The sequence below is a fragment of the Corvus kubaryi genome, unplaced genomic scaffold (genome assembly GCF_017639235.1).
Source record: "Corvus kubaryi isolate FWS band 111438036 unplaced genomic scaffold, C.kubaryi_AGA036_p1.0 split3-73, whole genome shotgun sequence".
NCBI lineage: Eukaryota > Metazoa > Chordata > Aves > Passeriformes > Corvidae > Corvus > Corvus kubaryi.
In genome coordinates this window covers 14,584,947-14,607,534 of record NW_024582091.1, presented here as the reverse complement: position 1 = coordinate 14,607,534, position 22,588 = coordinate 14,584,947, and the positions used below count along the sequence as shown (strand labels likewise).

General features: G+C 38.8%; 1 protein-coding gene across 5 annotated transcripts in view; it reads left to right on the top strand.

Moving 5' to 3' along the window:
- The first annotated feature begins 622 nt into the window (after window positions 1-622).
- The window catches only part of UBE3D (ubiquitin protein ligase E3D), a 164,325-nt gene continuing 142,359 nt past the window's right edge, over window positions 623-22,588 (top strand). For all 5 annotated transcript variants that reach the window (XR_006014115.1, XR_006014116.1, XM_042016463.1 and 2 more), the window contains exons 1-8: window positions 623-745; window positions 1,086-1,288; window positions 3,242-3,332; window positions 8,325-8,556; window positions 12,697-12,766; window positions 15,112-15,181; window positions 16,021-16,129; window positions 21,260-21,429. Coding sequence is in view for 3 of the 5 variants with exons in the window: in XM_042016463.1 (XP_041872397.1) it covers window positions 684-745; window positions 1,086-1,288; window positions 3,242-3,332; window positions 8,325-8,556; window positions 12,697-12,766; window positions 15,112-15,181; window positions 16,021-16,129; window positions 21,260-21,429 (1,007 nt within the window). In the remaining 2 variants the exon portion in view is untranslated. The remainder of the gene's footprint in view (window positions 746-1,085; window positions 1,289-3,241; window positions 3,333-8,324; window positions 8,557-12,696; window positions 12,767-15,111; window positions 15,182-16,020; window positions 16,130-21,259; window positions 21,430-22,588) is intronic.

Sequence of the window (22,588 nt, the reverse complement as noted above, 5' to 3'; positions counted from 1 at the left end):
GCCTGTATCAAGAATAGTGTGGCCAGCAGGACCAGGGCAGTGATTGTCCCTCTCTACACAGCACCTCGAGTGCTGTGATCAGTTTCTGGGCCCCTCACTTTGAAAAGGACATCGATGTGCTGGAACGTCTCCAGAGAAGGGCAACAAGGCTCTCGAAGGGTCTAGAAAACATGTCTTATGAGGAGCGGCCGAGGGAGCTGGGGTTGTTCAGCCTCGAGGAGACTAAATGCTCTCTATGTAAATGCTCTCTACAACTCCCTGAAAGAAGATTTTTGGGGTTGGTCTCTTCTGCCGGGCCTACTGTGACAAGATTAGGGGGAATGGCCTTGAACTGAGACAGGAGACATTCAGATTCGAGATTAGAAAAGTATTTTTCACTGTTAAGGTGGTCAAGCACTGGAACAGATTTCCCAGCGAGGTGGTGGAGTCGCCATCCCTGGAGGTGTTCAAGAGGCGTCTGAATGTAGCGCTGGGTGATGTGATTTACGGGTTACAGCGGCAGTGCCGGGTGGACGTTTGCTCTGGATGATCTTAAAGGTCTCTTCCAGCCTTGCTGAGTCTGTGATCCTGGGACCCGACGATTCCACGCAGGCGGCGCTGTGGCGGCGGGCGGCGGCCCCGCGCCTGCGCCGGCGGGAGAGCGGCGGCTTCCTGCGCCGTGCGTGGCGCTGCTCCGTGCCGGCATGGCGGGAGCCTTCCTGATGGAGATCAGGCGGGGGACGCAGAGCGCGCTGCTGGTTATCCGGTAGTGCGGGGGCGCTGCCGCCCGCCGCCGCTCGGGCCGTGCGGGGCAGGAGGGGGGCGCGGCGGGTCTGCCTTTCGGCGTCATTAGCCTTCAACGGGGGGAACGGGTTGTGTGCGGGCGCCTCTCTCTCTCTGCCTATTCGGCTCGGCACAGCCCGGGATACTGTGCAAATAAATTTTTCCTGAGAACGGTGGATTGTTTCTCTCGGCTGCTCCTCGTTCACCTCGTGGATCCCGGGGCGCGACCGGGGCTGCGGGGGAGCTGCAGGCCGGCCTCCTTACAGCAGCCGCGCGCCCCGACAGTTCCTTCCCGAGGCATACCCGTTGCTTTTCCTCCGCAGCGCGGCGGCGGAGCTCCCCAGCGCGCCGGTGGAGGTTTCGGTGTGCGTGGATTCCCTGGAAGTGAGGAGCGGCGGGAGCTGCGACGCGGCGGCGCTGCCGGCAGGGGTCAGGCTGGCGCCGTCCTCGTGCCGCGGGCTCCGGCGCCTGCGCGGGGACGGGCTGCACCTGCGCGTGCGCCTGCGCGGCCCGCCGCCCGCCGCCGGTGAGGGCCGGGCGGGGCAGGGCCGGGGCCGCCGGTGGGAAACGGGGAGGGTGAGCTGGAGCCCGGCGGGTTTAATAAGTGAGAGAGGCTGTAAGGTGGGGATTCTGTAGAGCAAGCACCTGGAACTGTCAGCTTTAGAAACTGAACGTACAAAAACGACGTAATGAAAGGGAAACGCGGTGTATTGGGGGTCTCCTCGTGCTTCCCCAGAGTACTTCAAAATTATTTGCTTTCTCTCCTATTCCGCGTTTGGTAGCTGAAAATCGTAGAATCATAAAATGCTAAGGGGTTGGAACGGACTTTAAAGATCATGTCGTCCCAACTCCCCGGTGCCATTGGCAGGGATACATCCCACTAGACCAGGTGGCTCAAGGACTTACCCAACCTGGCTTTGAACACTGCCGGGGTTGGGGCATCCACAGCCTCCCTGGGCAGCCTCTGCCAGTGTCTCACCACTCTCACAGTAAAGAATTTCTTCCTAATATCTAACCTAAATTTCCTTTCTTTCAATTTGTACCCATTACTACTCATCCTACCAGTAATTCAGTAATCTGATTCATCCAGGCAGTTAAGACTGTGCTTGTCCATCCCTGACCACTTAATCATAAAGGATTACGGGTTTGTGTAGGGGCTCATTATTCTCACAGCTGGGGTTTCAGAGGTTAATGTCACAGGTAACATCTGCAAAGTTGCCTTCTTTATTTCCGTGATGCTAATTCAGGTCTAGGATGTGTTTGCAATAAGTAGAAAGCACGGTAGTACAGCTGTTGCTTTCTTTCATCCTGGCATCCAAGCTCAGTATGTTTAGATTCATTTCATACGATGTGGCACAGAAAGATATATTAAGTAACACTTAATTGCCATTCTGAGTGTATAAAGTAGAAAAGGATGATAAAATATGTAAAGTACAGTAATGACTTCAGCACCAGAAACACATTGGAGTACTCTGTTGATACGCTGAGATGGCATCTGTACATTAATCTGTAATTATGCATGTGCTGTGACAACTCAATTATACTAAAATTATTTAATGTGTCCTATTAACGAGACATTCAAAAGACCAATGATGAAGTTTTAAAACTCAACCTTCGAAAGTCATGCTAGTGAAAAATAAGTATGTGAACCAGGTGGTAATCAACGTATGTATTGGGTAGTCATAGTTACCCTTTGATGTTTTATATTATTATGCAAAATAGTTGAAATTCTGGGACCTTTTAAAGTACTTTTCTCTTATGGTTGAATCCTAAATTTCAAATATTGAATGTCAGTGCTGAGAGTATACTTTGATTCTTAAGTATGAGAAAGTGGGTGATGCAAAGCAAATTCATATGTAGAGCTAGGCTTACAGTTTTACTTTTCTTCCACTTAATGTTATCGACTAATTTGGGGAGGCTTTTATAGCTTCTTTTTTTACTTTGAAAAGTTGTTTGAGCTGCCTTTTGTGAGACCATTTTTGCTCACTGTCTTTTCCTGGACTGGTTCCACAGTGGTGGATTCTTACCTGCCTAAAAATGTAAAACTTGTGCCTCTCCCTGCTCCCCATCCTGACTATTTGTGTTACCTACGGGTGTGTCCCCTCATATTGCAGATACACTGATTATCAGAAGTATCATTACAAAAGAGTGGCATTGAATTTTGATTTTTATAATCTATGCAATGATGCCAATATATCAGCTCCCGTTCTGGAGAGGATTTGCACCTTGAAATAATTATTCACATGTACAGTTCCTACTCGGTAATATGGGGCATGAGGTGGAGATGACAAGTTTTTCCTGAATCTAAATACTTGCTTCTGCAGGTAAAAAAAATAAAGTTGTGTTTAAAATGTCAGCATTTTGCTTTGTCTGTTAGATTTATCCCTTTTGGTTTGAGGTATTTGGCAGGATTTTTTTGTACAAGTGACTGAAAATGTTACACAATTTTGAAGATTAATATATTTCCTTCCATGTGTAGATGTGGTTTGTCCTTTGAGGGAAAGCTTGAAATCCAACAAGAATTACATCTTTTATTGTCAGTCCTGTGGTGACATCATAGTAAAAGACCGGTGAGTACTGCAGTGTCTTGTATTTATACCAATAAATGCCATAGTGATTGGTATTCACGTTATTCTGTGTACTTAAAAACAGCTAAAAGGTATTTCTTTTGAAACTCCTAGACAAGAACACATTTGAAGCACTACAGATGACAAAAAGCAAAATTACCTGAAGCAGTTTTTAACTGTTCATTCATTTACTTCTTGATTTCTTTCTTCCTCTGTACTTCAGGCATCCTTTTCAGTTCTTTCCAGTCTCTTATAAATTTCCTTCAGTCATCATGCTGTAATTATAGAGTGGCTGCTCAGAATGGGGATATTGACCATAGCTTCCTTTTGTCTGTTAAGCAAAGCCTGCCTGCACATAGTTCAGGGATGCTGAATCTGGGAAACACAGCAACTGTGTCTTAGCTGTGTGACTCAGCCTTATCTCTGTTCTTTACAAAGTCTGCAGAGTGAATGAGAATTTAATAAAAAGATGCTGCATTGTCTAGCTCTTCTGATGAACAATTTTGACCGCTTCAGCTGAATATGTAAGAATTGTTAGAGATGCACTTAGACCTTTTATGATCTGTGTGGCTCCTAATACTCAAAACCATAATACAAATGTGTTTCATTCTCTAAATTTCTATTACTTTCTTGTCATAGGTATGGATTTATGGCTAGCCTGAATGTAACTGAATGAGGATTTCTTAACTTTCTCTCAGAAAGTCTAGTAATAACTCTTATTTTGATACATTTGTAAACTGGTGAAACTTCTAATTTCTAGTCAGTAACATTTGCTTTCAAAACATATTGCACTTTTATATTCGCAGGACTGAGTGGGTGTTTTCTTGAATTTCAGCACATCAGATTCATATGCATGCCATTTAAATCTTTTGGTTCTGCATCCTGTAATGTGACACAGGCAGAATTTTTGAGAAAGGAAAAAGAATGCATGTCCATAGCTTTTCACTTGGCATTTCTCCTTGCAGGGTGCCTCTGAGCCCCTTGAATGTTCACACCAAAAAAACTTAAGAGTAGAAGAGTGGAGCTGCTAGTGTATCCAACACCTTCTGTTCCAGCATTTCGAACAGGAAGAGAGTAGCATAGTCAGAACTTCTAGCTACAGAATTCATGTGTTCCTCTCTCCAGGAAGGGTTAAGTATGACAGCGACAGCAGAGGTGGAAGGATTGAAGGGAAATTGCGGAACTGTGTGGAAGAGAACTTACTAAAGTCTGAGTTACTAGGAAAGGGTCTGTAATAAGAAAAACCCGAGATCTAGAAAAGCATACCTTTAAAAAGAAATTGAAGTAAATGGGATTTAGTTTAGATAAGGTTGTGGAGAAGACATAAGATTCTTCCCATATCTAGGAAGTTGCTGCAAATAAGGTGGCAGTAATCTTCAGCTGAAGGAAGAGGAATCTAGGTTAAAATGGAAAAAGAAACTAAACCAACAAACCACTCCAAACATATTCTGAAGCTTATTTTTTTGCTGTTGGAAAGCCTTTACTGCATAGGAAGCCCTTCTTGTAAACATTAGATTAAGAAAGGTACTAGGAATGGTTTAAATGTAAGTAATCCTTCCTTGGTGCACAAAAATTGACTCTCTACATTTTCTGAAATCCTCTGCCTCAGTCTGTTTCCTTCCATAAATCTGATAGCTCTTCAGAGGTTAGGGTTATGCTCTTTCATTCTTTTCCATTACCCTCACATTACCCACGTTAGAGGAAATTATTAGATTTTTTTTTCTTCCATCATGCAAGAGCTGCAAAGAATTAGGGATACTTTCTTTTTTCTTTCTCTCCTTCCAATTGGGCTAAGTGTACCTCATATATAAAATAATTCTGTAAGACTTTATTTCTGTTATGAAAAAATTCATAAAAGCTTGTGGTGGGTAGATGCCAGGTGCCCACCAAAGCCGCTCTGTCACTCCCCTCATCAGCTGGACAAGGGAGACAAAATGTAATGAAAGGGGTCACAAGTCCTGCCAGCAAACCTGTTCCAATGTGGGCTTCTCTCTCTCTCCATGGGTCCAAAGATTCTGCCAGACTTCCCATGGGGCCACAGCCTCTTTTGGGCATCCGTCTGCTCTGGTGTGGGGTTGTCCATGGAGGGCATCCATCTGCTCCACCGTGGGCCTTCATGGGCTGCAGCAGGACAGCCTGCTTCACCGTTATCTTCCCCATGGGCTGCAGGGAAAACTGCTTCAGTGCCTGGAGCACCTTCTCCTCCCCTTCTTCACTGTCCTTGGTGTCTGCAGAGCAGTTGCTCTCAGATTTTCTCACTCTTCTGACTGCAAGATGTTTTATCCCCCCATATTAAATACATTTGCAGAGAGGCGCTACCACTGCTGATGGCCTCATCCTTGGCCAGTGGTGGGTCTGTCTTGGAGCTGGCTGGCATTGTCTGTATCTGACATGGGGGAAGCTTCTGGCAGCTTCTCACAGAATCTATCCATGAAGGCCCCCTACTACTAAAACCTTGCATGCAAATGCAATACAGGGGAGTGGTCACAGCAGCAAGCCTGCTGGAGTTCAAGAAGCATTTGGACATGGTATGAACCTTCGGGTTGTCTTGTGCAGGGCCTGAAGTTGGATGCAATGATCCTTGTGGGTTCTTTCCAACTCAGAATATTCTATGATTCCATGATAATGATTTGTACTGCACAAATATTGCACTGAAAAACTCATGGCAGGGGAAATCTAATTGCACTTTTCCTACATAAGTAGTGTTAAGCCTGACAATTATCTGTCAAGCTGGGCTGTCCCAAGATTTTTTAATAAGTAAATAAGGGAGACTGCAGTTAAAGAAATGCAGTTGTTTTTCTCTGATGGAACTGAACAGTCATATGTTTAAAATTCTAAAGCCCATTTTACTTCCAGTTTTCAGTATTTTCTGTAGACAATGATATTACTGGGCATTAGTTAATAATGACATTAGGGGTTACTTTTCTTAATCCAGTCTTACAGAGGTCTCTATGGTCAAATACTTACCTTATCCTGGAAGATCATTTAAGAGTTATATCTTTATGGCAGGGCTCTTACAGACTAGTGCTGAACTTCAAACTTTTAAAAAATAAGTTCCTTACCTACTCTTCTGGTTGGAATCTGAGAGCTGTCTACAGCAGGAGATTCAGCCTGGATGGATTAGACACTTTCAGGAGACAGCTACTCTTAGAGGTCCCAACTTAAGAACTGTTTGTTGCTCTCTGACTGTGAAGGCAGCCTGGGTGACTATCTTCAAGTAGAAACTCAGTTGTTATTAGGAGCAAGTTTGGGGAGATAAGTCACCCTGTTTTCTAGGTTTTATTATGTTGTTTAGCAGCCTCAATTTAGTCAGTACCTAGTAAACCTCAAGTTGGTTTTGTTTGTTTGTTTGTTTTTTTGTAAAGCTCCATTTTTATTAGTGTTGCATTTTTCCAGTTCTGGTGATCCTGGATATGGCTTCCCACCTATGAGTGGCAAAAGCCTAAAATACAGTGGAAATGATATATTTTCTGTACAGCTCAGAGTTAGGAGGAGTCTGTTTAGGAAATTCCTACTGGTTGGAAAAACTACTTTTGTTGGGAAAGAAGTGAAGATCTTGATGCTGTAGACTGTGAAAGTAAAGAAACACTGATGTAATGAAACAGGACAGCATTAGTCTGCAGCTTAAGGTAATCTCTGTCTTTTTTTTGCTCTTGTGAAAACATTTCTGAGCAATACCAGCTTTGAATTACTTTTGTGTAAAAAGCAATACAGGAAGACTTTTTTTGCAGTGTGAATCCAGGCACTGGAACTAATTGTAAAGGCGGATGAAGAATCAGTTATTAGGCCAACACCAGAACTAAACTCGCACTTTGGCAGAACTGAGTTTTATCTCAAGCAATATATAAGACCACAGAAAATGAAGACAGACATGGGTAGTGTTGAGAGGTGATCTTACATAGGTTTGGTAAAGCTGGGTCAGAGGATGAGTTATTCCAACTTTCATCTGCAGGTGGAGCAAGCAGAGTTTAAAATGTATTTTCTATCTAGAAAAAAAGGATTTTTTTTAAATAAAAGATTTTTCTTTCACCCACTGAACAATTCAGAGCGGCCAAGAAGCTGAAGTGGGAAAAACTGACATCTTCAGAAAATGTTAGTCTGGGAACTGCAAGAAAGGGAGGATGCCTAGTTGTTGGCTTAGCAGCTGTGATTTTATTTGCAGAGTAGCACCGTAAGCAAAGTTGTATTTGCAAGTTTTAAGTAAGGAGTAGAATCAAGAAACTCTGTTTAAAGGTTTCAGGCGGCAGCTGAAGAAATAGTCTAACAAAATGAAAGCATTCAAGGAAAGTAGGCAGAGAGCAGAAAATGCAATCCCAATACAACTGATAATGAAAGTAAAGAAGTATTTCAGGAAGCAGTATCCTTGGTCCATACAGCTACCTGGGAGAAAGGGATTTGCCTTTTTAGTATATGACTTCTGAAAGTTGGATCTGAGTATTCGAATCTAAATTAAGATTGAATTATCCTTTGTTTGTGGTTTTGTTTGTTTGGGTTTTTAATGAAGATGTACTGTGGTATTTTTGTCAGGTTTTAGCTTTTTCAGGTCTGGTATCTGAAACAAAGAACATGCTGAGTCTTGCTGTGGCATGAGTCTGTGTCTGTTGGTTTTACACCAACATTTGGTGCAAGGGAACTTTACAAGAAGTAATAATAAATGTAATTGTAAATGCTCATTGTCATATTTTTCATGACTAGGTAGAACTGCTTTATTTTTGCCTTGTGATTCATTTCAAGAGAGGACTATGCCAAATTCTGCCTTATAATCATTGGAGATTTACCCTTGGGAAATGCCTCATCACAGACTTGGCAGGAAATTCAGCCATTGCTTTCTCAGAATTCACCCAAAGAAAGTGCCTTTGGCTGAAAAGAGTCAAGCACCTCCTTTTGAGAAAATGCCATACTTCCCCCACTATTTGTAGGAAGCCTAAACTTTCTTTTAGTGTCTTAGAAATGAATTATAACATACTGAAATATTTGTCTCTTCTTCCCTTTAAGGAAATTTCTCAGAGTTCTTCCTCTACCAAGTGAAAACTGGAGTGATTTAGTTGAAGAGTGGTGCTGTCACCCTGACCCCTTTGCCAGAAGCACTTTACACCCTCAGCGTGGTGACTGTTTTCTTGGAGACACTTTTTTTCTGTTGAATTCAGGAAGTGAATTACATGTGCCTGAATCTCCTGTGTGCTGCTCAGAGGCTGGACAACATGTTTCTCAGAGTGGCTCCAACTTGGTAAAGTATTTTCTTCAAATAATTCTTAGGTGCACTTTTTTTGACTTTTTCATTGTAAAGTGCTTTTTTTGTTACTAGTTTTATTTAATTTGTATGTACTACAGAACTGTTTTGAAGGTCATAGGGAGTTCTTGACATTCAGCTGTGCAGAAGCCAGAAAATATTCCAGGCTATGTTTTACATTTTCTAAATCTCACACCACAGTCTTGATATTGACCTTCATATGCAAGTAGAACTTTGTGCTATAAACAGAATTAGAAGCTGCTTAATTATGTAGTTCTAAACCCAGATATTTTCCCCTGAAATTATCATGAGTGAAGGACATGAGAATTTAGTAAGATAATAACTGTGATGGGTTAGATGTTTGTTAAAGGATAGTGGAGCAAAGAATGAGGTGGAAACTGAAGTAACAATTATTTTTTTTCTCACACTGTGACTTGAGGCATAATCATTAATATGATCAAAGAGAAGTGTGATTTTTTTCTCTTCTGCTTCTTTTTTTTTTTTATTTTTAGAAAGACTTGGGAATATCAGAATGTGTACTTTGGGTTTAGATCTGGCTGTCTTACGTTCTTAAAGCATATTAAGGAACTTGAATTTGTTTGACTTCTCTGTCTAGTGAAAGGAACCTGCCATCCAATGTTATTGCTCTTCATGTTGATGTTTCTGAGATGTTCCAGGATAAGATGGATTCATCAACCAAGTCTGTAGGAAGAGGGCTGTCATTTGGCTTAGAAACATCAAAATTTGTTGTTGCCCAGAGAAAAAACCATTTTTAGGGGTGCTGATGTTTCAGTGGTGGGGTAAAACCCATGAAGAATGACAGTTCAGTGCTTTACTCTTGGGCATCTAGCACTTGTATAAAAGTTCAAGCAATAATCTTTTCTGCTGCCAGAAGAACATCCAGGAACTCAGTTCACCAAAACCTACATTTCCGTAAAGCCTTTTCTGATAATCTACTGCTCGTCTGCATTTGTGCTGACAGGGGCTGGGCCTACACATGTTGTATTTTCTCCCAATACCAAGTATTTAACTGTCTACATTGCTGCCTTGGCAATTTGTGTCTCTAACAACTGATGACTTATTATGTAGAGATTTCCAGCATGAAACATTTAATCTCTTGAGAACTAACACCAGAGACCCTGATTTCTACCTGCTGCTTATAGTGATATGTATTATCCTCAGTAAGAGTCACCGGGATTCTCACAGTTCAGGGGTTGCTGGTACAATGCTCCAAGTGACCCCTCTGCTTGGGGAGCAGTTCTGTCCTGTGGTCCCTATCTGCAAATCTTGCAGCTGTGATCTCCTGGGTTTCTTGTTCCATTGTTCTTTGAAAAGCAGAATATGTGAAGAGGAGAATAAGGACTGATACCCTGAAAGGGTAGCATGGCAGAAGCAGATTAATTTGGCTTAACTCTGTGTCAATGGAGTTATTTCTTCTAAGTTTTCTTAAGAAGGAGGTGGAGTAGATGATTCCAAATTTCCAAGAAGACAGTGTTTTCTGCCAGAGGTTGCCAAAAATGAATTTTCGCAGTTCAGTAATCTTAAAAGAGATCTTAGAACAACAGGAATAAATATGGGAAGAGGCAGGGTGCATGGAGTTCATATTGCACACTTCTTCATTAAAGGAAATGTTTGTGAGAAAAGGATTGATTTGAATGAAGAAATGTAATAAAAGGATGTGGAACAAAGATGTTATTGAGATGTGGGTCAAACCAGGATAACAGCAGAACTTTTGAATGAGGGAGGAGGCTGTTTTATGTCAGAGGCATACAATAGTAGTTTAGCGTGATGAATTTTCATGTTTGCTTCCTTATACTTGCATTGAAGTTGAGAATTTGTTCCTTGTTTGTGTCAAATCCCTTTTTCTACATCTTTCACACTTGCAATGAATTCTTATTTCTGTGTTTGCTTATTCCCAGCATCACTCAGTTGCCAAGCAAATGAGCAAAACTGTTAGATCCAGCAGAACATGGACTAATAAGGAAAAAAACCCCTTATATTGAAGCAGAAAATTCTTCCATAATATGAGTAATAGAAAGTTACAGGCAAGACAGATTGCTATTGGCATAAATGTTCTCATTTCAGAGAATATTGTTGCAGTCTGCCCCAGTATGAAAGTTCCTTTTTAATTGCATTGCAGTTCTTTGGAAAGTGTTTACCTATGACCAAAATAGTAGCAGAAAAGTACCAGAGATGCTTAAACAATCTTTTGCAGACTCCAGTGGGACCAAGACAGCATCCGTCCACTGCAAACATATTTTTCACATCTATTAGTCTTCCAGTGTAACATAGTTTTTAAATGTCACATGGTCTTGCAGAATCTTAATAGTATCTCTTGGGGAAAATACTTTTCCTGACACCATATCAGGGATCCGTAGGAATAGAAACAGAAAATATTAGGCTTGTGATCTACCTGCATCTGCAGATTGCCAGCAGCTGCAAGTTGTCAAATAGATATATTGATTTAATTAGTTGAGCTAAAACTATCCCTTTTTCCTTTGAAGCATGATACAACGAGTTAGTGATGTTTTCTAGGCACACTTCTCAGTCAGCACCTGTAACTGTAGTCAGAAAAAAAATAGTCAAGTTGTAGCTTTCAAGGAAGTACTGTGTATTCTGTACTTGTACTGTGCAGTATTTGTACCAGTCTCAGACACTGGCTTATGCAAAACCTTGTCTATTTATCCTTGTTTTTCACACTGATGAAGTAATTTCACTGTGTATGTTTGAGAGGAGTAGCAAGGTAGGAACTGAGAAAGGGGATAACTGCTTATGTATGAACCAGATGATTTTCCTGATCTCCATAACAAGGGGACTGCTGTTCCAACATAGTCAGCTCTCAGGCTTTTAGTTTGATTCTCTGTTTTTGACCATCATTCAGGTTATATATATCTGTACTGTTTTCAGAGCTCTAATGTGCTACACCCAGGTTAATAAGCCCGCACAGAACTAGTTCTGAAGCTTAGACTTTGGATTAAAGTAAGAATTGTGCTTACTTGTTTGATGTATTGAATTTAAATATTAACACTGTAATTAGTAGGAGTCTTAGAGGGTAGATTTCATCTAGAAATGAGATCTTTTATAAGGGGCAGTAATAGATGCATAAAGCTGAGATAAATATTCAGTGATGTTTTGGAGAGTGTAGAGACTCTTTGAACTAGATGTTGTTATCCACATTTTTCGTTTTTAATAAGCCATTGTTGACATTGCTTTCTCTGAATTGATGAAGAGTTTTTAAAGTTGTGTATACTTTTAGTATGAAAAATGCTTTCCTGTAGTAAGTACCAAACTATATTATGCATCATGTGACAAATGCCTTCCTTTTTTTTTTTTTGATACAAGACAGGGTTAGAATTTCATAGCATGAGCTCTGAGAACATATGTTTGTTTTTTTTCTGTTCAGCTTTTCTTAAACATTTAAGATTTTATGTATCTCAATGATACCCCTCAGTTTTCTGTCTTCCATGTGTTCTCCTGTTACGTGTGTTTTTATGCTGCATATGGAAACTGTTTTGCACTTCTGACAATTGTTTATATTGTCAATACCTTTTCTGTATCTGCTAGAATTGAGGGAGAAGGGTTGTTCAAGAACAGAATCCACTGCACCTTTCTGGAATATCATGCTGTGTTGTGTACTTCAGCTGTTTCCTAGTAACTCAAAATAATCTGCAGACGTTTTCTGCTCTCTGCTGAACATTAAACTGGTATTCAACTCCTATAAAACTGTCCACAATGGCTAGAACTTGTTACTGAGTAATGGTAGTCACATTGCCGCCTACTATTTTATGTATGTATTATGGAGTACTTCATTTCAGATGCATTATTTTGCCCTTAGCAAAATCGAATTTAGCTTATCATTTTATCATCCAGTCACTCAATATTACAAGATTCTCCTGTTAGCTATTACAGGTTGTGCTGTGTGGATATACTGCCAGATTTTAAAATGAGTATGAAACTTGCAAGGAAGTCCAAGTGTAGAAAGCTGCAGTAGTGAAGGCAAATATGTGTTCATGTGAACATAAAGAGGACAGAAATAAGTAAAATGTTCACTATCCGCTCTGTAAATTATGTTACAGTTACGCATTCCTTTTTCAGAATATCTGAGTAACATTTAAATGATATTTCTTTGTCCTACAGAAGTCAAAAGAAAATACCAGAGTAATTTGTAAGCGCTGCAAGACAATGCTGGGAGAAACAGTTTCATCAGGTATGAGATGTTCAAACAAAACTAGACTTGACTACATCAGCCATTGAACACTGAACACAGTGTTAAAAACACTGAAGGAAAGTAGCTTGTCAATAACGTGCAGTGATGATTCCTGTGTGTTTGTCTCATTCCCATCTGGAACAGATGAGGTTGTTGCTTCCAGCGTTAGACCTTGAAAGTGACTTTTAGCATGATTCCAGTTTACTAGAAATCCCAGTAAAGATGGAGACTTGAGAAATTACAAGTTACTTATTTTCCTGTCAGTTCTACAGAATAAGTGAAAGGAAAATTCAGCACTTGATCAGCACAACTTGAAGCTGAAGATTGCTAACAGTCAGCCTGGTTTTGTGGCAAGGAAGCTTTTTCAAAGAAACAGGTTGTGTCTTATCCAATGATGAACTGATGGAATTATCGGTTTAAAAGCTGTAATTATATTTGATCAACAGGGTTTACCTGAAGTGGTGTAAAGATGAGTGTCTGGTTGTTTTTAAAATTCAGCTATTAATGGAAGAGAAGCAATGATAAGACTGTTATTAGCAGGTTCATTCTTTCATTCTCCCTCTACTTCACTGCATCAGTCACTGTGAGCCTGCCTCAGTTCAGAGATCTGGTGAATACAAAAACTTCTCAGAAAATGCAAAGCCCATTTAAGAAATGTCATAAGGAGAGACAAGACAGAAGATCTTCTGTTACAGAATGTTCTGATTGTCCTGTACAGGAATCTGAACAATACAGCCTTAAATGAAACAAAATTGAAGGTACAGTGTTTGAAAGCCCACAAAGCAAGATGTGACTTTGGGAAGGGAGCGCTTGGAAAAGAGTATGGATAACAAGGTCATGAGTAATAGATCAGTGGGAATGGGGAAAGGCAAACAATAGAGATGTGCAGGGATTTGGTACGGACTCTGCACTTGGCTGAAGTTAGATAGCATATCCATTGTTTTGACCATGTTTCTTCAGTACTGTAGGAAATTTTGGTAGAGTTCAGAGAACAAAAGAGATGTATGGTGTAAGTCTAGGCAGAACATCTCTGTGAAAAGAGACTAGAGAGCAAACTTGACTGTCATGCTTTGGTGCTTCCTCATGAGCAGGTATCTTGAAGATAAAGAAGGATTAGAGTGGTGTAGCTGTGGAGGCCAGATGCGGCTTTGAGATTCCCCCATCGGCTATTCCTTCCTCCAACTCTATCCACATATACTCGTATGATTTTTTCTTGGGAAATCACACCTTCTGTGTCTCTATAAGCAAACATCTCCTGAATTCCCAATACCCTTGTAGCAGTAGCAACAATTCCTTACTCGGGTTAATGGCTGAGGAACTAGAGGGGCTGAACAGTCTTTTCCCCCTGTCTCCAAGAACTCATATAGCATGGAGCAGACTTAATAAACTTAGAGGTAAAATATAATTTCCTAACAGTGAAGATAATTTAAAAAGTGTAGTATTTACCTGGCGAAGGGATGGGATTACCAAGCCCTTTGGAGGGTTTAAAGCAGATTAAACGTCTTCCTGAAATGTTTGCTTTCATCCAGTTTTAATGGTATGTGTGGACAGACATCAGATTAAACCCTTCAGTCCTTAAAACTTGTGGACCAAATGAATCTTCCAGTTGTTCACATGCTGAGGCTTAGTAGAATTTCTTACTCTTAACCTGTTTTGCTGGCCCTCTGGTTAGGCTGTATTTGCAGCATAGACCCAGATCTTCAATATGATCATCTTTGACCTGACTTTATAGAAGGGGTTTAAATTATGTCCTCAAACACTTCCATTTAGTGTTAAAAGCTGTCTTAGTGGAGCTTTTGATGAACAGTTACATTGAAATTCAGAATGTATGCAGTGTTAATGTTGAGTGAGTGTGATTTTTGGAAAGAAGTTCCATTCTGTTCTTTGAGCAAAGAAGAAAATTATTCCCCCGTGTGAGCTGTTATTAAAACTGTCTCTTGTGATTCACTGCAGCATTACAAAGCAGCAGAGGGTACTAAAATACTTATGTAAGCTATGCTGATCTCAGTGCTTTAGGAAAGTTCTTTCAATTCATCTTTCAGGTTTGGCTTGAGCTCTTGCTTGCTTGGTTTCGAGATGATTGTTCCCAGCATTCAACAAAGATCAATATAAATGAGAAATTGCTGATCTTGTAATTAGCTTGGAGCAGTTTTCTTCAGGTGGCGTAGGTTTTTTGGTATGGTTGCTTCTACTCCTACAAACCCAAGCAAAATATGATTGTCTGCCGCACCTCTTAATTGACTACTGAACAAATGTTTAATTAGTATAGTGATATGGTGACTTACAGTCTAATCTTGAAAAGTTGGTTATTCTATTATATTTGAAAAATGTTTTTGTCATTTTAGATACCATTAAATATTATGTCACTGAGGTGATTATTCAACTAGCTGAGGAAAGTTTCAGTCCAACATCAAGGTAACAAAAAAATCAAATAATTTCCTCAAGTATTTATGTTTTAGAAAGGATGCTAGAAATGTTCTAATGTTGTAGTTTCTTGAATAATTACATCTGATAACAGAGTGCAATTTTATGTAATCATCAGAGAATCAAGCATCGTAAGGCAAAGTAACGTGAATTCACTCATGTACAGTTTTGTTTGCTCATCTTTGTGTGTGATGCTGGAGATAGATTGTGTATAATTTGTCACAGTGTCTCACTATTCAGGTGATAAGCCAAAATAAAATACATATTTATTTTGAACTATTAATTTTTCACAATGCTGGTGACTAATTATGGAAACAGAAGTTTATGTTGTGTAAAGTTAAATTAAGTAAAGCTTGAAATGTTTAATTGGAGGCTTTCAAATTTTAAAGTAATTCAGTTTGAATTTAAGGCTAAGGTGAAAGAAAACTTGATCTAGCCACCTGGTATCACGTACAATGGTTTAATGACAGTTCTTTCTTTTTGTGAATTATATTTGAAATATGTGCGTCATTCTGAACTTTGTGTTCATATGCGCAAAACATAATAGGGAAAAGCTTCTATTCAGCTTTTGACAATTGGTGTTGGCCAAAATAAAGGATGTGGAGCAATTCAGAATCCTGATCTATTAAAAAATTCGTGTTTCAGGAAATAAAAAGTTCTCTGGTTTTGAGTGAGAGGAAGAAAAAGAAGCCCCATCTTTCAGTAAAATGTGGTTGTAGGATGTAGTGGAATTAAGTATGAGATACTCATTTACCTGTAGTGCATAGATACGAATGACTGCCTGTATAGTTGTTTTGAAAACATATGATATGTGGTTAATTCTTAAACAGGTCTCAATTTGTACAGAGCATGGTTGCTCAGTGTCTTTTGGAATTATCTTCTGCTAAAAGCACATTTAGATTCACCATAAAAGGAGATAATGGAAAAACCTATATTCTGGTAAGTTTTTAAGTCTTCATCTTCCTGACTTTCTTTCTAACCTACACATCCCAGTTCCTAAAATATTTATGCAGTTCATTATTGTAAGTTTAAAAAATTAACAAATTCAAATTCTTGAAGTGGTTCTGAGGTACAGCTATTCAAGTAAGAACATCCCTAAATGTTTTAATCTAAGGAGATGTACACACAGAAATTTTATTGATACGGTAATTAAAGTACTACAGGTGCACCACAGGTAGCACAGAAATAACACTATTTTGTATCCAGAAAACGTGGAAAGCTTAAGTTTTAACTTTTTGATACATATTTCACCATCTTGCTCCAGCGCTTCTTTCCTTTAATCACCAGAAGTGAATCAAATTGTATAGCATCTTTCACAAGCATTGTCTCAAGTCAGCAGGGGCTATTAATGTAGTCAAGACATTGCATTGCGAAGTGAAGTGCAAACAAAAATAAAATTGCCTATTATACTTAATGTTCTAATGCTGTTAAACTTGGTTAAGCTTGATATTTAGATGGTGACAGCTAGATTCCTCAAACTTTTAAGATGGATAGGAGTTACCTTAGTACTGTACACTTATTATAACCAGGGATGTTTCCTTTTATTTCTGAACTAAATATAGGTGTAGAATTTGTATTTTTGCGGTTTATAAAAATAATTCATAGACACGAAGATAAAGAAATACATGATTATAGATTCCTGCCCTGGATAAACTCATAAATGCACTTTCTTGAGGCAATCTAATTACATAAACTGTTTTATGTATGCATTGTCCAAGTTCTGTAATTTTGGAACATCCAGATGCTGAGGAAAGTGTATATCTGTTGCTTTTAAATAAATTTTAGTGCCAAGGCAACATTTGTACTACCACTGAGAAATATCTCTTCTGTGATGATAAAATGAAGGTTTCCTGAGCAGACCTGTAATTATCATTATATATTATCTTATTGAGGAGTCATTAAAAATCATTGTGATTTTTCCCTTGTAGCTTATCTGTTCCCAAGTTAAGTAAAATTCTGGTGCTTAAGTTTAGTAGCTTAGATACAGCAAACTGGATATTTTTTAACAGAAAAATCACTTTATTTATTATTCTTAGCTCTGAGCTGCATTTTTGCCAATGTATTGATTAGAGGAGCAGGCTGAATTAGATAGGCACTGGCTTCTGATTGACATCTCTTCATTTATATTGGTTAGTTGTTAGTTTTTTGCAGGTGTTTTTAGTATTTAACATCAGAAAGCCCTTACACCTGTCCAGAGTGAGGTTCTGGCTACTGTATACACATCAACAGCTGTTTTGGAGTCATGGTTTAAGTTTTTGGACTCAGAGGCCTTGTGGACACAAGTATAATGTAGCTCTATTTATATTAATGATTATCAACAGCTAAACAGTAAAATGTGGGTGCTTGAGGCTGTGAGCACACAGCCAAGTTACACAAGTAGTCTCATCACTGATGCATCATGAACCAGCTGTCCCACTTGTTTGTTTTGATAATGAGCCAAAGATTCTTGTTCACAGTGTTTGTGCTTACCTACATGAATACACAGAGCTTAGACTGTGTATGTGATAATTAAGGTTAAGGTTTCTCACAAGTATTTTTAATTTTTTTTAAACCACAAGTATTATGTGTACTTGTTTTCCTCATTTCCTCTGTATGCATCACTTAGTGTTACCAATTACGTTATTTGCAGATATCATAACATGAGTTTCCATTGTTTAAGTTACACATACTCTGTTGTTTAAGCTATAACTACTTATATATATATATACTTATGTTGGTTGTTTTTTATTTTTTATTTTTAAAGGATGTCAATAAACAAAAGTTTCTTTGTTTCAAGGGAAAAATGTGGTACATACAGATGTCCTTATCTGTCCTAACTATATCTCTGCTGTCTTCACATTTGTGAATCACTTACTTCCTCTCTTTGCTCCACTGTTGAAGGGTTCCCTGCCTTGTAGTTGCATGACTTACAAGCTAAGAATAAGAGGAGGACAGCAAACTGATAGTTAGATAGGAGAACGCGAGCAAAATGGTACATTATTAGTCAGCATAGCAGCATCTCAACAGATACCTATTTTTTTCTATACTGTCAAAAAGTGTGGCTTTGAAAGAGGTAAAGACGTAGTTTTCTGGTTAGATACAGGGAATTCATCTCATGGATGGGATCAACATCATAAGACCCAAAAAGATTACATCTGTGAAAATCAAAAAGTGTGCAGTAGTTCGGACTCTTTGAATACTATCTCCAGTCTTTCAGTATTGAAGGAAAGATGTTTTTTGGAGTGGGATTACACTGTAAAGTGCCTTGAAAGTAAAGCAGCTTGTATTTCAGGAGTGAGCAGAGAGGGAGTGGGAAGATATCCCAAGAAAATTAATATGTAACAAAATGGGAGAGACTTGTCAGTCTGGTTATTGTCCATGTCTTGAAGGGGGCATGAGCAGAACAGGTTTGCATTTGTTAAGATTGGAGATGGGATGGATGTTGCAGTGGTCAAGAAGTGAGATAATGAGAACCTTGCTGAGACTTAGCTACCCAGCTCTCTTAGAGAGCTTTATTCTTTGTGAAATATGTGGAAACCGCATCTTTACCTGAACAGTCTTGAGTGTGAAAACAAAATAGCTGTAATGAAAGATGTTTATGTAAGTGACCTGTGTGGTGATGAAGCTAATACTAATGTCTGCAATAACTAAGAAAGAACTAGCAAGGAAGAATAAAAGACTTGGTGGTTTTTGTTTTTTTTTCATGTTAAATTCAAATTGATGCCTAATTGTCCACAAATTGATGCTGGAGACCCAGGCTGAGATATAGGGAAACTGATCACACAATCTAAATTGTGGTATTTCCTCTGTTTGGTTCAAGTCCCATGAAGTATAACTGGGATAGATTTGTTACAACTTTTCTCCAAAGAACATCTTTTAAGTCTCTTGACAAAATGATTTGAAAACAATAAAAAAAAGACCAAAACCCCCCAAATACTTTTTTTTCTGATTCTGTAATTTCAGAAAAGGTCATCAATGGCATTGTGAATGAATTCTAATCTTTATGTATTTATTTTTCTATAGAGATTCTTTTCTTACTGGAGTTAATGTGGAAGGAATTTGGTTGTGCAAGCTCTGCTGTACAAAGAGGTAGAAAGGAAGGAAAGATTGCACATTGTGAGTAACATAGTTGAAAGCACAGATCAAAATACGGAAATGTTTTAGCCAGAAATAACATATATAAACTGCTTAGAGTCAACACACCAAGCCTGGGTGAGTGATTGTTCACTCAGACTGAAAACAAGACCAAAAGAGAATTCATAAATGAAGAAAAGAATAAAAATACTGCCTAAAGAAGTAAATGTAGTTCAGAAGTTGATTTTTCTCATGGCCAGGAATCCTTCCACCCCCAGAGATTAATTTGCTTTCTCTGTATTGTATGCTAAATTATTAATAGAGATCTGTTGTGTTGCTGTTGAGACAAAGACATTCATACAGGTTGTAGAACATGATTGTCAGATGCCACATGTCGACACTTGTGGTAGAAAGAAGTGCTTTGCAGATGGACTATGTTGCAAATGAAACACTTTGGTTGCTTTCCCTACAGAAGATTGTAGGAGGATTCTGAAAGGAGCAGACAGCTATTGCTACATTGTTCCCTTGTCTAGTTTGAAGGATATTCCCCTTCTGAAAAGCATTCCAGGAAGCTCCTTCCGCATGGAATTGTTAGAAATTTCGAGAGGAAGAAACTCTGTTCAGTTTGTGTTGGCAGGGGCCTGTGTTTTTTCACCATTTTCTCCCAACACCTCTTCAGCACTTGGCTTTAAGAACCTTGTGTACTGGTCCTAGCTAATGAGGTATATTTTGCAGTTTAGGCTATAAATGTGTACAGTGAGTTACCAGAGCAAAACTGATGAACAACCACTTGCAAAACCAAGTGCGGTTGCTTGTCGTCATTCATGTGCATATGCTGAAGTGATTCTCCTCCTCCCATCCCCTCCCAAGATATCTTTATCAATATATCTCACTCCTTCTTTATGAAGCTTCCACTGTAGTGTTCTGAGCCTTGGGCTCTGATAAATTGTGACTGTCACATTCAATTACAACATATACTATGTGTCCTGTTAATGATGGCTTTCTCCCTCCACAGGGGATATCTTGTGTCTGCTACCTAACATCATGTAACTTGTTTTACTTGAAACTGATTAGATCATGAGAAGCAGACGATTGCTCTCTAGTGAGCACTACTGTATAAATCCCATTTTCTATGATAAATATTTCATATATAAACATTTCATACAGGCACCGGATTTGTAAAAATTGATTTCCATTGTTAACTTGGATCACTTCACTACTGCAGGCTGTGAATTAAGGAAAAGCCTGACTTATTTGTATGGTGTTCAGCAGGAAAGCCCTGGATCCAAGTCAGAACACTGATACCAAATCACACAAAGATTAAATAAGATCCATAATGGGATGCAAAAAGTTCAGATTTCTCAAAACTCCCCAGTAAATATCCCTCAAATCGCTGTGAGCAAATAGTGCTGAAGAGTGCCATTCCCCTTATGAAATTCGATGAAGATTTATTTTCCAAGTGAGGGTCTGTTGCACCTGTTTGTAAATCCCACCATTCCTTTTAGACCATCTTAATTGTTGTCTTTTTCCTTGCATGTGTTAGCTCCATACAGTCGTAACTACCACACTTCTTCTAAAAATCCTCAATTTTTTGGCGCTTCAGTGGACAATCTTTCAGTTCCCTATCTTCAGCCCTCAGTTGCTCAACACTATATGCTTGACTATGCCTAAAAAAATATGAAATTGGAGAAATAATACATCTGGTACTGAAAGAGACGACTTGGGACTCTTTCTTTTGTTCCTGCCAAAGGGAATGTGCTACAATCACAAAAAAGGCAGCTTCAGAGTAATGATCTTAAGAGTGACTGATAAATCAGTATTGTATTACCCTTTTTTTCTCCACTAGAAGCTGTGCAGACTGTGCTGAATAATAAAATATCAATTTATGTCTGTTAATACTTTGTTAGAAACTTTGTAAGAATGTGGCTTTAGTATTAGCTGATTTAGGGTCAGAGTAAAGTAACAAATTGAAATGTATGTAATCTACAGTAAAATTAATTATTTCTTTATTTATAGATATGGCTTTTAAATTCTGACACATTGCTGGTAGAGTCTTTAGGAAGTTTGTCCTCCCACAGCATTTTTACACCATTTGGAGATATCCTCATGCCTAGCTCTGGACCAGTGGGAACCTGGAATGCTGTCAAAGTCCTTTACCAGCCATGCATTAAATGCAGGAATAAGGAGTAAGTACAACCTTTTTTGAACTCAGATTCTGGTATTTATTTGCTTTGCATTAGTATTTCTTTCATGTTCTTTGGACAGTCTTGTTAATCTCAGATATAAACCTCTTTGAATTTGTATATTTCTTAAAATATTTTTTAAGCAAAATGCCAGAAGAGTAGTATTTGGTTGCTGTTACAGCCACAGAGAATCTGGTTGTTAAATTTTTTGCACTGTAATATTAAAATATAGACCAAGGAGCTTTGTTGTTTCTAAAGGCACATGTAGGTAACTTAGGTATTAGTGTTTAAATTTAATTTGCTTTCAGCTCATTGATGATGTTATTTCAAAAAGAAGCAAGGCCCTGGGAAAAGGGAAAAGAGAAGAGGTGAGGAAGGTTTGAAGTACAGTGTCATAAAAATGTTTTTCTTGGATATATCTGAGTGTACTGGAGCCCTCATAAAGGAAACATTTGATTTCAGCAAGCTTTGAGTTCAACATTATGAAAAATATACATTGCCTAACATGTTAAAGCCCCCATCAGTTGGAGAGCAACGGTAAGAGAATGTTGATTAAACAGTGGCTCCAATGTTTGCAGGTGATGGAGGGTGAGTATGATTTAAGCATAATTTACTGCTATTTTTTTGTGCAGTGATAGAAAAGAAAGCATCGGTTTGTGTAAATCACACTTAAATAGTGGTTTGTTGTTGTTGTTTTTTCTTTAAACTTTGGAAACTAGGTGAAAGATTTAAATATGTATGGATGAAGACATTCACTCCAGACTCAGTCAATACACAAATAATTTATAGCCCAAGACCTCATAAAAGTACAACAGAAATGTTTTCTCACACAGACAAGCAAACGTGTGTATGAAATTAATATTTTTGTAGGAGAAACATTCACTGTACAAGTGTGTGTGATTCATTAGAGTGTGTTTATCCTGGGTGTTGCCAAGTGTATTCTTTTTATATTTCAAACAGATGCAGTGTTGAATAGCTGAAATGAACTCTGACAAATGGAGAGATGCAAAATTTTAGTATTTACAGGAAAGGTCATTCTACTTTATTAATGCTATTCATGTAAGAGAAAAGAAATATCTTTATTGATGTAATAGCTTCAGAATGTGGCTTTGGAAAACCTTCATGATGTAAATGTTATTTAGTGATCCAAAATACATCCTTA